This window comes from Diadema setosum, chromosome 10 (assembly GCF_964275005.1).
Source record: "Diadema setosum chromosome 10, eeDiaSeto1, whole genome shotgun sequence".
NCBI classification, from domain to species: Eukaryota; Metazoa; Echinodermata; class Echinoidea; order Diadematoida; family Diadematidae; genus Diadema; species Diadema setosum.
Window position 1 is genome coordinate 29,798,098 of NC_092694.1, and position 13,141 is coordinate 29,811,238.

General features: G+C 42.0%; 1 protein-coding gene across 1 annotated transcript in view; it reads left to right on the forward strand.

Annotated features, from left to right (window-relative positions):
• Nucleotides 1–13,141, forward strand: part of LOC140233928 (uncharacterized) — a 219,178-nt gene that overhangs the window by 180,623 nt on the left and 25,414 nt on the right. The window contains 13 exon segments of the mRNA XM_072314017.1: nt 123–611; nt 1,139–1,309; nt 1,768–2,094; nt 3,320–3,646; nt 6,774–6,858; nt 7,537–7,766; nt 8,302–8,508; nt 9,177–9,302; nt 9,766–10,095; nt 10,590–10,796; nt 11,178–11,297; nt 11,981–12,086; nt 12,438–12,652. Of these exon segments, the coding sequence (XP_072170118.1) occupies nt 123–611; nt 1,139–1,309; nt 1,768–2,094; nt 3,320–3,646; nt 6,774–6,858; nt 7,537–7,766; nt 8,302–8,508; nt 9,177–9,302; nt 9,766–10,095; nt 10,590–10,796; nt 11,178–11,297; nt 11,981–12,086; nt 12,438–12,652 (2,940 nt within the window).

Here is a 13,141-nt window from a genome sequence, read left to right on the forward strand (position 1 = left end):
TATTGTTTTACACTTCAGCAAAATGGAGATTACTGTCTGCACACTCATGATAGAGACTTTGATACACATGTGGACAACTTGTTAGTATTGACTTTAAACCTCCTTTTGCATCAATATTGCAGAGATACCAGCTCAGGCTGGAGGACATCAAGAAGAAGCTCCTGAGTGCCGACCGCGTCTTCCGCGACATCATCGACCGTGGCTACCTGACCGACTCCGAGGGCTTCCGCGAGCAGCTGGACAACCTCAACAAGCGCTGGGCCCGGCTGCGGGAGCGCGCCAACAAGCGCAAGGAGGAGATCGACCGGACCACGGCCCGCATGCAAGACCTCAAGCACACCATGGGCGAGGTCGACGACCTCCTCACCAAGGCAGAGACGGCGCAGATGGCGCAGAAGCCCATCGGCGCTGATGTGGACACCGTCAAGCAGCAGCAGAAGGAGTTCAAGACCTACATGAGGAACTTTGTGGAACCGCTGGTACCGAGGTTGAGGGAGGCCAACCGCGTTGGTCAAAACCTGGTGCAGAGCGCGGCGCCACGTGTGGGCACCCACCTGCTTGAGTCGGAGCTGGAGGCAATGAACGACAGATGGAACAGGCTTCATGCACAGGTTAGGGGGGCATAACTCTCTTTCCACAGTGTATTTTCTGTCATACATATAGTCAAGAAATGGCTACTGAATCATGAATTTTATTGTCATATCAATACGTGCTGCTAGTATCGATTACTGTCTCTTTATGCGGTACCAGATGTTTCTTAATGGCAGGTGAAAGCTTTGTTGAGCAAAAAATATTGCCTATTTGTGAACCTTGGAAATGCATTGCATTTCTTTGTACCAACAGTCGTATGAAACTATTCAATACTGAGGATGAATGAAGGGGGGGGGGGGGAGGAAATGGTTGATATTTCTGAGGATTATGACTGAGTAAAAAAGAAGTGCTTTTGTTTCTGATTATATCCATTCTGCCTCATTGTAAATTTGGCGTGTCATCACTTTTTGACTGTGCCTGGTACAAATTTGTAGGCTTATTTTTTAGTGAAACAGAGGTACAGTAGAATCTCATGCTTTCTGAGGATGTCAAAGGTGTTGAATGAAATATGCAATACAATTCTCCATATTGCATTTTTCTTCTGCAGAACTCAGATCGCGAGGCGAAACTGAACGAGGGCCTCCTCCGGTGCGGCAAGTTTCAGGAAGCCCTGCAGTCCCTCCTGGGCTGGATTGGGGAGACGGAAGACCTGGTCTCCAAGCAGAAGGACCCCTCCTCAGACTACAAGGTGGTCAAGGCTCAGCTCTCAGAGCAGCAGGTGAGGGGTCAAAGGTCAAATCACTTTGAGAGGCAGTGCAAGTGTGAAGCGCATGTTGTCAAATTACACACACACACCAAGAATGATAGCATACTAATGATGAAAATGTGATAAGGACAGCTTCAGGCAACATATTGGTGCAAAGCAGTAGGACTGCTGTATGAACAGTTGCTCGAAGGTATCATCATTAGTCACAACTTATGATCAATTGCACATGAATATGAAATGCAAAGAATGTGCATTAAAAGGGAAAAAGACTGCAGTACTACTTGAGGTACATGTACATGTAGAATGTATGAAGGAAGTTGGGGATGGGGCACAAGTAGACTAAAAATAGAGTAGTCACCAGCTTACTGATAGAGCACTGGAGTTTAGATGAGTGGAAATAATAGTAAGACATGATGACAACTAAGAATGGAATGTAATGAGATGATTTTGTCTTCCTTTGGTTGTCGCAGCTTCTTGACCGCCTGATCACCGACCGCGAGCCGAGCGTCGACGCCCTGAAGGAGATGGGCGAGCAGCTCTCGCGGGTGTCAGAGCCCCAGGACCGTGCACGCATCCAGCAGCAGCTGTCCGACCTGGAGAGGAGGTGGCGGGCGCTCGTGGACGCCGTGCGCGACCGCCGCGCCAAGCTGGAGCAGACCGAGAAGACGGCCAAAGAGTTCCACGAGCAGATCGCGCCGCTGACCGAGTGGCTGGACGCCACCGAGCGCACCCTTAGCTCTCAGGAGCCTGTCAGCACAGACAAGGCACAGATCCAGCGGCAGATCCAAGAGCAGCAGGTGAGTGAATTCCGCCAGAGACATCTCCATGGCAACGGAAAAAACATTAAAAGCAGTTCTGTGTATGCACTAATCGATGCATCTTTGCATGCGTGTTTCCCGAGTTGACAAGCATGAAACAGTAATGTACTCTACAAGTCAGGCCAAACAAGGCAGTAACAAAACCATAGCGCACAAGCTGCTACAACACTTTGACTGTCATCTACTGTACTTTATACAAGATCTGTGTTGTTGTAAATGTATGTGTTCCTGTCTTGTTTTTGAATAGGAAATGATGCAAATGTTAGCACCATTCCAACAAAGAATGTTGATACTAGTACAGATGCACTACGTATTAAGGTAGTGTGCTGGAAGGTGAAAAATAATACCCTATTACATCATGATATTGGGGGTTAGACAGCATACATTTCCCCGTTTCCCTACATTCCCTCTTTCCTTGTATATACTTGTATTTCCCGATGCATCTCTGCCATTTTCCCTTCAAAGTTTGTTGCCTTATTTCCCTACCTTATCCTTTGCTTTACTCCCCTGACTGTTCATTATATATATATATATATATATATATATATATATATATATATATATATATATATATATATATATATATATATATATATATATATATATATATATATATATATATACATATATATATATATATATATATATATATATATATATATATATATATATATATATATATATATATATATATATATATATATATATATATATATATATATATATATATATAAAGAATATACTATGCCCCTTATTTTGCTGGTGGCAATTATATGCTTTTACCATTTTACACATGATGTCATAGGAGGAAATTTCCATGGTGTATATACAATGTACCTCCTTTTATTGAGAGAAATATATTCTACCCTCGTTATAATTCCCTTTATAGACACAAACTGTACAAACTGTGCATACAATGTATATCATAAAAGATTGTACAGTGTATGAACAATGTGCAATGTATGTAGTGCTGTATGTACAACCTGTACATGTACAAGCTTGTCTCTCAAGCGCTATGGCAATTTCTTTTTTACTGTGTATACTTCTGACTCTGAAAGCAATACCCCTTTTCCTTTGTCCATCTCTGAAGAGTTCTCTGCTTCCCGGTAAACTTTAGTCAATTCTGGTAGTCGAATAACACTTAAGAAAATAATACTAATCCGGCCACACCCCTACCAATGAATGGCATCCCAATGATTATCAGGCGCTAGTGAAAGATGTTGAAGACCATGCGGCCGACGTAAAAAAGACGGATGATATCGGCCAGAGGCTCCTGGAGATGGTCGGGCCCGTGGAGCAAGAGGTTCTCGAGAAGCGGCTGGACGGCGTGGAGAAGCGCTACGACACCCTCTGCGAGAAGGCCGCCCTCAAGCAGGGCGAACTGGACCGGGCCCTGGCCAGCAGCCGGGTGTTCGGCGATAACGAGGCCGCCCTCTTGAAGTGGATGACGGAGATGGAGCGTAAGCTCAGCCGCCCCGAGCCCATCTCGATTCACCCCGAAATCGTCAAGCGCCAGCTGGCTAGCCAGACGGTATAACAATCCCTTCCAAAGCCACGGTGTTGGTTTTTTATGTATTTCGATGGATTTCACCCGCACCAGCTTCTTTTGACTAACCTTCCCCGTAGCCTCGGCTGGCCGGGAAATTGTCTTCTATCATCTTCTTTTTGTTTTGGGCTCACCATAGTATTTCTAACAGGTTTCACATTGGTGATTTTGGTTTCCACGGTGATGGGATGTACTTCTGTCTCCTGCTTTCTTTGATTATCAAGTCACAATCCATAACTCGCTGACCCATACACAGATGATCACATTTACATTTGTACACAGTTTTTCCATTTGTCATATTCGTTCATGGTATTTTTTTGCAGGCTCATCATGTGTATGGCAGAATGTTGCACCACACAGATCACATAACACCATCTTAACGACGTTACGTTTAGTATGAATTATCCCAGATGTATGTGTATACAGGTTACTGAATTTGTTGGCCAGTTATGTCGAAAGCTTGAGCACAATTTTAGGGACCAAATTATGCCTGCAATGGCAGTGTGTCTTTTTGCACACGTTGTAGATCGTATACTTTGTGCAGTGCACTGGTTAATCATATTAACCACAGTGACCTGTTAGTTCAAGTTGAATTTAATATGAATTACAGTGCATATAATTAAACATACTAATGTATTTTTTGTCTTTGAGTATTTGGTAGATGCTAATCACTTGACATCTACACTGATGTTACATTTTGACACCAGAGCTTCAGAGTAAAATTATCAGATGTAGCGTTCATATCATTACCATGAAGAGGAGCATACTACAATATAAAGTGTTAGTTTCTAACACATGTGTAGTGTTAATGCAGCGTGGTGTCTTGCTTGTAGTGTTTTGAGAGAAAGACACAAAAAGACTTCATATAGCATCATTTGGTATGAAAGAACGGAGATCATTCCATTGTAAGCATACTCAACTACGTACATGGGGGAGCTGGTTATAACACCTGGCGTAGCAGTGCATGCATTGTATCTCGTGCTTTGCAGACATAACGTAATGACACATGTTGCCTTGTTCTCACAATATACGTATATCAACATGCGGAGGGTTTATGTAGCTGTGTAAGAGTTACAGCGCTGCATTTCCCTGTGTTATTTAACATCTTGTTTCATTGTATGCTGGGCACTGCTGTGCATACCCACACATTCGCACAAAAGATGGTATAAGGGTAGAAAATGTACATACATGGGCGCATGTTGGAAGATTACATTTATGTGCATTAAAGAAAAACAGAAGAAAGAGAACAGCAAGATAGATTTTTGGAAGTAGACATAAGGAGATGAAAAAAGAAGAATGATTTTGTGAATAATGTGACAAGGCAGAGGATAGAAAACATACACATGTTGCAGAAGATTGAAAGAACTACAACAGAAAAGTAAAAGAGAGAATGACATGTACAAGATTACTTCTGAATGTACACTAAGAGAATGGAAAGATATGAATTAAAATGTACTGAGAGGGCAAAGAAGGTCACAAGAGCAAAAGAAGAGAGAGAGAGTGGTGAATATATATCATGTGGGTGGAGGATATATATTGGGAGGTTTATGATTGTGCTGCAACTTGAACATTTTCAAGTTTTTAAAACCCATCTGACAAAGACGTGTTGCGCAAGTTTGGTTCATCTGGGATTTATTGTTGATGATATCATGTAATAAACATCTTTTTGTTGTTTATTTTTTCATGTACATTTTGTAATACAGTACAGGCTTTTTCATGTGACACTTGCTAATTTTCACATTTGTTTTATATACATCAGTTATACAGTTGATGCCATGATTCACAACTTTACAAGTACAACTTGTACAAGTCACTTTTAATTCTGCATGTGGATCTTTTGCAAGGGAAATGCATGTGCATGAGTTAGTCATGTAGTGTTATGACATACTGTATGTGTAGAGGTAATACAGTATCTCTCCTCTCTTGAATGTTGAGTTCAACCCATTGATGTATCAGGCTTTGTTAGTATTGCATGTGACTTTTATAGAATGATGTGCATGCTTCCAGATTGAAACTGATATTTTTAATCTGCATGTTATTCAAGAGACACTTTAAAGCCCAAACATTACAGGTGTAAAATTACACTAGGTTTTGAAAACACATGGCCCCAAAACACAACACCACCATACAATGAATAAAAGCTTTTAAAGGAAGGTAACACGTGATGAGGCTAAACATTTCTTGAGATGAAAATGTTTGTACAGTATTGTTGCATATCTCATCAAAAAGTTTTAACATTTCTCTCAAAACACTTTTTCATTACAAAAGCTACTTTTTTACATGTATGTTTGGGCTTTCTGATGAGTCAGTTACATTGTAATAATTCATTCTGTAATATACAATGTATTATGCCAACATCGCAGAATCACATGATTTATAGTGTAGTTTGTGAATGCTACTGTAGATACTGATAAACATGTTTTGAATGAGAAGTGATTTACGGACTTCATCACTTAATCCCAAAGGTATGTTTTTGTAAACTTAAGGTGCAGTACAATGTATGTAGGGATGACAATGTTTTGTAATGTAAATCATTTTTAATGTTATTTAGATGTTTACTTCATGGTACAAATGTAGATTGTCTAACATGAAATTGAACTTGAGGTTTTCTCTTGGTTTTTTTTTGTGTTTTTTTGCTGTGATGTAGATAGTAATGTATGTGTGTGTACTCTAACGATTGATGAATTTTCAGCTCACTGACTTGGGGTACTTGATTGCACTACTCGACTACTTAACTGCACACAATACTAAGATATTGCAGTGGTCAATAACTGGACAAGTACTTTACTTTTGCTGTGAAATTCATGTACTTAACAATGTGAATAGCATACCTGTAGGTTTTGTGCTCAACAACGAATGATTGTTTGCCATCGCCCTTCAAGCTTGCATATTTCCATTCTTGTTGTTTGCATAGAAGGATGAATCTTCCACAAAAATATTTGGTTAATAAACATGTAGAATGTACAATCATCAAATGTACTTTACTTTCTCCACCTTGTATCTGAACAAATCCTTTTCCACTCAGGCCAGGGTTGAGGTTGTCATTTCATTTGTGGGAATATTTCTTCTAATCCAGTCTTTCTAATCCCCGTTGTAATTTCTTCCCGTGCAGCAACTGCACGCTAGCGTACAGGAGAAACAGCCGGAGATTAAGAAAGTTCTCGCTGACGGACAGGAGCTACTCAGGCAATGCACAGGTAAATAAAACCGAATTTGACAGTTTTTACCCCTTTTGAGTCCAAGCGCTCATGGACGTGTCAGACTCACTCTCACACATTAGAATTCTCCATTGAAATGTAAATTCCGTTGTGAATCCTGTTGTGAATCCAGTCCCAAGTCTGTTTCGGCAGCCTCTGGACTCTGAAAAATGCTTATCAAAAATGCACAAAATTGTACATGTAGCTCGTTGAGAAAAATGTAATCGCTGGTGAACCAAACTTTTAACTGCTACTTTTTCAAGTGTAGTTATGACGTCTAGGAAAAAAGGAATGAATATACAAATGTACATACAATGTACAACGTAGGCATTCAGCTGCATGACAAAATACATGAATATATGTGTGAAAGATACAATGTATGAATGATATGATATGATGAATATGATATGAATCAACATACATATACGTGTACCTCAGTCATGTGTTAATGTAGTTAATGCCTTAGTTAATGTACAATGTACATGTACCTCTGAGTTTAATGACATTAACAAAATATGGTGTCAAATGAATCTATTGTGAGAGCCTGGCACATTACTTGGTAGATACAAACGTGTATCATTGATGATTTATACCACATTGGTGTTTGCATATCATCTTTGTCATTATCATCGTTTTCTCATCTCCCCCCCCCCCCCCCGAAATCTGTCGCTCCCACAGGCAAGGAGATCATCGACGTCCAGCACAAGCTGGACAACATCCGCGACCGCTACGACGGGGTGCTGGGCAAGAGCGAGGAGCAGCTCTCGCAGCTGCAGCAGGCCGTGCCGCTGGCCAACGACTTTAACCGCACCCAGAAGGAGTTCGCCGACTGGCTGGGCAAGGCGGAGAGGGACCTGCAGAACTTTGACCCTTCGGCCAGCACCGAGGCCCAGAAGGCCATGCAAGAGGTACGTTGGATGGGCGTGGCTTGGTGACGTTTTGCCCCCGTGACATGCCTTTGATGGAGTGTCAGAGGCATAGATACAACCTAATTACAAGGCTTTGGAAGAATCAAGTTTTAGTCTTGTTAAGGCTTGTGCATTAACTTTGTGTTTCTTCCTTGCTTTATTTTTTTGGTCTTTTTTGCCTTTCACTGTCAGTTGTTTTCCATGACCTTATTAGGTAAAAGAAAAAAAAAATCATCAATAGCAAAGTACTGTGTACTACATTAAGCTTTAAAAATCATATGCACATGTACTGTTAGTGTCAGGGAAATTTTGTATTGAGTGCATTTGAAATTTTACTGAGGGATCCAAGATGAGGACAAAGAAGAATAAAGTGTAAAATTCAGCATTTTGTCTAGGAAATGCTTGAAGTGTAAGATTTGTATGTCTATGCACAGATGGCCCAAGAAGTGAAGATGTGATAGATAAATTTGTAACTAATTTTACATTAAAAAAACAAAACAACAACAACAAATGGTCATCTTTGTGTGTCCATCAGAAACTGCAAGCGGAGATCGACCGACACCGCCCCACCCTAGGGGAGCTGAATGAGAAGGGAACCCGTCTCATCGAGCTCAGCCCCGGCCAGGGGGCGGCAGAGATCCGACAGCAGCTCAACGACGACAACCAGCGCTTCAACGAGCTCGCCTCCCGCACCAAGGACATCGAATATCAGCTCAGTGCTGCCCTCGACGGCGCTCAGAAGGTACGATGGTTGCAGTGCCAGGGTTTTTGTGCCATTTCAGTGTTGCTCTTATGAGCAGTGCATTAGTCTCAATGCACAGAGATTTCATGTTGTGTTTAATCGCCAACGGTTTGTTTTAAACCCCTCATGTACATGCATCACTTGCTGTATTAACACTACCAGTACTTCCGGCAACCAAGTTTTATACTAGTTAAATGCCATTTTAAGATGATACACTGTCGGAGAATGTGCAGTTCATTTATGGCAAAGTCAAGCATTGCTAAATAATTGTCATTTAATTCTGATATGGAGAGCGAACGTAATAATCCCAACAGGCATAGCAGCACAGAATGTACAATTCTTCTCGCAAATGTTGTCAGAGAAGTCACTTCAGAATCTTACAATCTTTGAGAGCATTGTGGATGCATTCATCAGATTTTCATTTTCCATGACACATACATGTAATGTAGTTTTTGAGTCAGGCATAGATGCAGACATTCGAAACTCCAGAACCGCTAGAAAGAATATCTAATGGAAACATACCGTAATGTGTTAAGATGTACAAGAGAAACATCTTAGTTGCAATGGGGGTTGACTTGTTTTTAGTTTTGTGTATGTCTGACACCCTACATTACACTAACATGTGTATGCTGGTGTATCATTAAGTAAATTAATTTCTATTGTTACAGGTGCAAGAGAGTATGGATGGCCTGCTGTCATGGTTGAACGACACGGAGAGACAGCTTGAGAATAGCTCCAGGGAGACCATCAGCGTTGACCCCGATGGTGTGAGGACACAACTCAAGAAGGCAAAGGTCAGTATTTTAATGAAGAATTTGATTGCTACTCGCTGTATTCATAGATACATGTATATTGTATAACAATCACTACACAATGGGATTCACAGTTCAGGTTTTGAACACTTGTATGTTTTTTATGGTTATCAATACATAATAGCCAGTTTACAATCAGATCAGTTGTTATGCCTTTTAAAGAGAGTGTTACCATCCCTGTTATAGCATTAGAATGTCATGCCTCTTTTGACATTTGAATCTCAGACTCTCTTTAATACTTTAGGAATAATTATTGCATGTTAAAATGCTCCAGTGTGACACCCTAGATTGTGATAGGTGTAGTTTAAATACAAACTGTATTTCATTTCCTCTCTGATGCAATGCTGGCCTCCCCAGCTTTGCTGAAAGTAGAAAAATAGACATGGGCTTAAATTGTTTCAGTTGTGCAGTGATTTTGCATTCACTTTTCATATGACAACGACAGGCCATCGACCGTGAGATCACCGGCAAACAGAGTCGCGTCCAGGACACGCTGGGCGCGGCCGAGAAGCTGATCGAGCAGACATCCGACCCACGGCAGCGCGCCCGCCTCGAAGACCAGGCCAGGCAGCTGCGCGGCAAGTTCGACGACCTCTCGGGCAGGAGCGCCGATCGCGTGGAGGTTCTGGAGGAGGCGCTGCCGCACACGCTGCAGTTCAACGAGGCCCACGACGAGCTCGCCAGCTGGCTGGACGACATCGAGGGAGAGCTGAAGTCGCTGAAGCCACCAGGCCTGGACGCAGAGGAGATCCGCAAGGAAGTCGACAACAACAGGGTTAGTCTCATCTACAAGACTTACAGTGCACTGTAGATTTTATTTCCTTGCCTGTATGTGCAAAGAACGCTGTATTTACAGTACTCTTTTACCAACAGGTAATCTTAGAACTTCCACTGCATTGTAGTGTGAAATGATACCAAGGACAATACAAACAATACAAATTTTTCTTCATACTCTTTATATGAGGTCAAAATCAGCTAACATTGTACAAGTGTATATTGTATTTATTTTACTGTATCTTGCTTTTAGGGAGTGAAAAGAGTAGACAACAAATGATGAGAAGCTACATGTACATGTAGTAGTGCACTTTTGGGCAACTCTTGCAGGCGATAAAGCTGTGTCGGAGCTTACAAGATTCCATTGCCTTCCTGGGAAGAGCATAAACTTCAAGATATTACTATCAACTGAAGTGCAACATTAGGAGTCTTGCATTAAGTTTGTTTGTTTGTTTTTTAATTTTGAATGTTCTATTTGTTGTTGTTGTTATGCAGTTCATGAAGCAGAACGTAGCGGAGAAGCAGCAGTATGTCAACAAGCTGAACCGCATCGCCCCCGAACTGGCCAAGCTCAGCCCCGGCCCCGGGGCTAGAGCCATCCAGGCTAAAGTGGATGATGACAACCAGCGCTACGAGAACGTCAAAGAGCAGGTCAACAAGCGAGGCGAGAACATGTTTGATCTCCTGCAGAGGACGAGCTCGGTAAGCTTTACAAGAAGCGAAATACAAAACATTCACACATTTGCTCAGTCCCATGCATAGAGTTTGGTGCTGTGAATTAAATCTATAAAAGGTTTACTACCAAGATGTGTGAGTAATATACACTGTATAACATGTAATCATCTAAAGGCAAAGATGTACCTCATGCGTGTGTCATTCACGCCTAGAATTCTTATTTTCATTACGTTACTGTTTTGTGTACAAACGTAGGTTCAACTTCACGCTTTTCCCCATTAACGTATCGAAGACTAGTCCCGATTATACCTGAAGAGGTGTCTTTGGGAAACGTAGAATCAGCTCATCCTCAATAGGTTGAACATTTTGTGTGACGTTTGTGTTGTTCTCTCTCCCTCACCCTGACAGTTCATCGAGGACTTGGATTCAACGCTCGAGCAGCTTAACATCACCCAGGAGAAGCTTGCACGCCCAGAGCCCATCTCGGCAGATCCAGACCTGCTCCGCAAGCAGATGAAGAAGCTGCAAGTGAGTATTTTATGCAACATGATGACCCATAAATTCTTCTGTGGTGGTCTAAGGGATATCCAAGAGTGTTGTGTTATTGGTTTCATAGAGCATTGCTGATAACAGTGACATGGAAGATGATGATGGTGATGATGGTGAGGACGATGATTAGATGTTAATAATGGTGATGACAGTGGTAGCAATGACATTGATGATGATGATGGTGATGGTAGTGGTAATGATGATGGTTATGATGATGGCAATGGTGGTGATGATGGCGATGATGATGGTGAGGATGATGATGACTGATAGTGACGATGATGGTGGTGATGATGATGATGGCGACGATGATGATGATAGTGATGCTAATGGTGATGCTGATAATGATAACATTGATTGTGGTAATATTAATGGTAGTAAAAGTGGTGAAGTTTATGGCCAGGGTAATGATGACATACACTCGTAGGTGATGACGAGGAATATTCTGATGAGAGTGATCCTGATGATAATGAGATGATGGAAGAGATGGCAGTGATAGTAAGGATGAAGATGATGACAATAATGATGATGATGGTGCCAGGTAATTCGAAGTACAATTGCTCTTCTACAAAGGATGACAACCATGGCACAACTCATTCATTGATTCTAAAAATGATCTACATGTATGAAGCTCACCTTTTCCTTTCCATACAACAATCCCATAGGCTCTTCAAGACAACATTGACAGCCAGATGGACGTTGTGGACGTCATGCGCAAGGCTGGACAGGACATGATCGCCTCATCCTCACCAAATGATCCTCATGTCAGAGGTTAGTAGTTTCTTCTAAGTGTTACCTTATGCTGTATTGCAATATTGTAATCTCAAAGATCCACAATGTTTAATCTTGATATTCAAATGCAATGCAATACTTTCTGATATCCATGATAGGCCTGTAACGTTTTACATGAACTCAAGACTGTGTTGATGTCTTTCTTATCTTTGACTGTCTCTGTCAGTATTTGGCGACAATATTGCTCCATGACAAATTTGTTAAAGGTTCAAAGTTGCAGATCATGAATAATTACCCCATAACAGTCTGCACGGACATTGATCACTTCGAATATTTACATATTTTTACCCCCACCCTCCCCCCCCCAAAAAAAAAACAACATAAACACAGATCTGAAGGACAAACTTGACCAACTTGGCAACAAGTGGGACGCCATCACAGCCACAGCCAACCAACGCTCGGCTGCCCTCCAGGAGGCGCTGCATGCAGCGGAGTCCTTCTGGGAGGAGCTGAACGGCACCAACGGTACCATCAAGGACCTGCAGGACCAGATCAAGAGCCAGGAACCGCCCGCTGTGGAGGTGCCTGCCATCAAGGAGCAGCAGGTGAGAGGCGGTGCAGTTGATCCTACCCCCTGGACAATTACCCCTGGAAAACAACGTACCGAGGACACGCATTGCCCCCTGACCAATTGTCCTGAGCGTGTAGTTGTCCAGAGGGTAGTTGTCCAGATATTGGCATGGTTGCAATTTTCCCCCTTTATGATTTCCCAGGCCATAGAACTACAGTGTATTTAGTGCAGACAAGCTCGTCTCAAAGCTACCAAGATTTCCTAATTCTGCAGGAGAGTTCCCTCAAAACTTCCCTATCTCTTCATGTCTGGATAAGAGCGTGATAGAATCTCACTGATTTGGGAATTACTTTCGCCCACTGAGATGCATGTGCCGTGTAAGTGTCTTCCCGATTGCTGTGTGGAATTTGCCTAATTTTGATGTGGGAATGTTGGTAGCCCTATTGTCCTAGTTGTCACCTACATGTACATGTATCTATTGTGGATGCAGCTACACTCTGTGTTATCTCATTTTGAAGTTCAT